Source organism: Geospiza fortis, unplaced genomic scaffold (assembly GCF_000277835.1).
Source record: "Geospiza fortis unplaced genomic scaffold, GeoFor_1.0 scaffold244, whole genome shotgun sequence".
Lineage (NCBI taxonomy): Eukaryota > Metazoa > Chordata > Aves > Passeriformes > Thraupidae > Geospiza > Geospiza fortis.
The window spans coordinates 3,034,304-3,034,590 of NW_005054370.1; the positions used below are offsets into that span (position 1 = coordinate 3,034,304).

The window sequence follows — 287 nt, forward strand, 5'->3', positions numbered from 1 at the left end:
CCCCCTGGGCCTGCCGCTGCCCCAGCCCATGCCCGTGGACTCCCGTCTGCACGGGGAGGAGAACTGGAGAAGGGAAAACGAGCACCCCCACCTGCTACACCCCCTGAAGTTTCGGGCGGGCTGTGTAGGGGATGAAGCTCTCACAGGTTTCCCCCACCTCCTGGTGAAGACTTCCCCAGGAGGGGATTTTGGGGAGCAGATGCTGGTGGGGAACCATGTCGGGGCTCCCCTCCCGCCCCCCGCATCCCCCCGGGACCTCCCACCACCGGACATCTACAGGGAGCACA

General features: G+C 66.6%; 1 protein-coding gene across 1 annotated transcript in view; it reads left to right on the forward strand.

Annotated features, from left to right (window-relative positions):
- GRIN2C (glutamate ionotropic receptor NMDA type subunit 2C) overlaps positions 1-287 on the forward strand; it is a 12,484-nt gene that overhangs the window by 9,443 nt on the left and 2,754 nt on the right. The window contains 2 exon segments of the mRNA XM_031059927.1: positions 1-14; positions 16-282. The exon segment at positions 1-14 is cut by the window's left edge and continues 273 nt beyond it. Coding sequence (XP_030915787.1) covers positions 1-14; positions 16-282 — 281 coding nt within the window.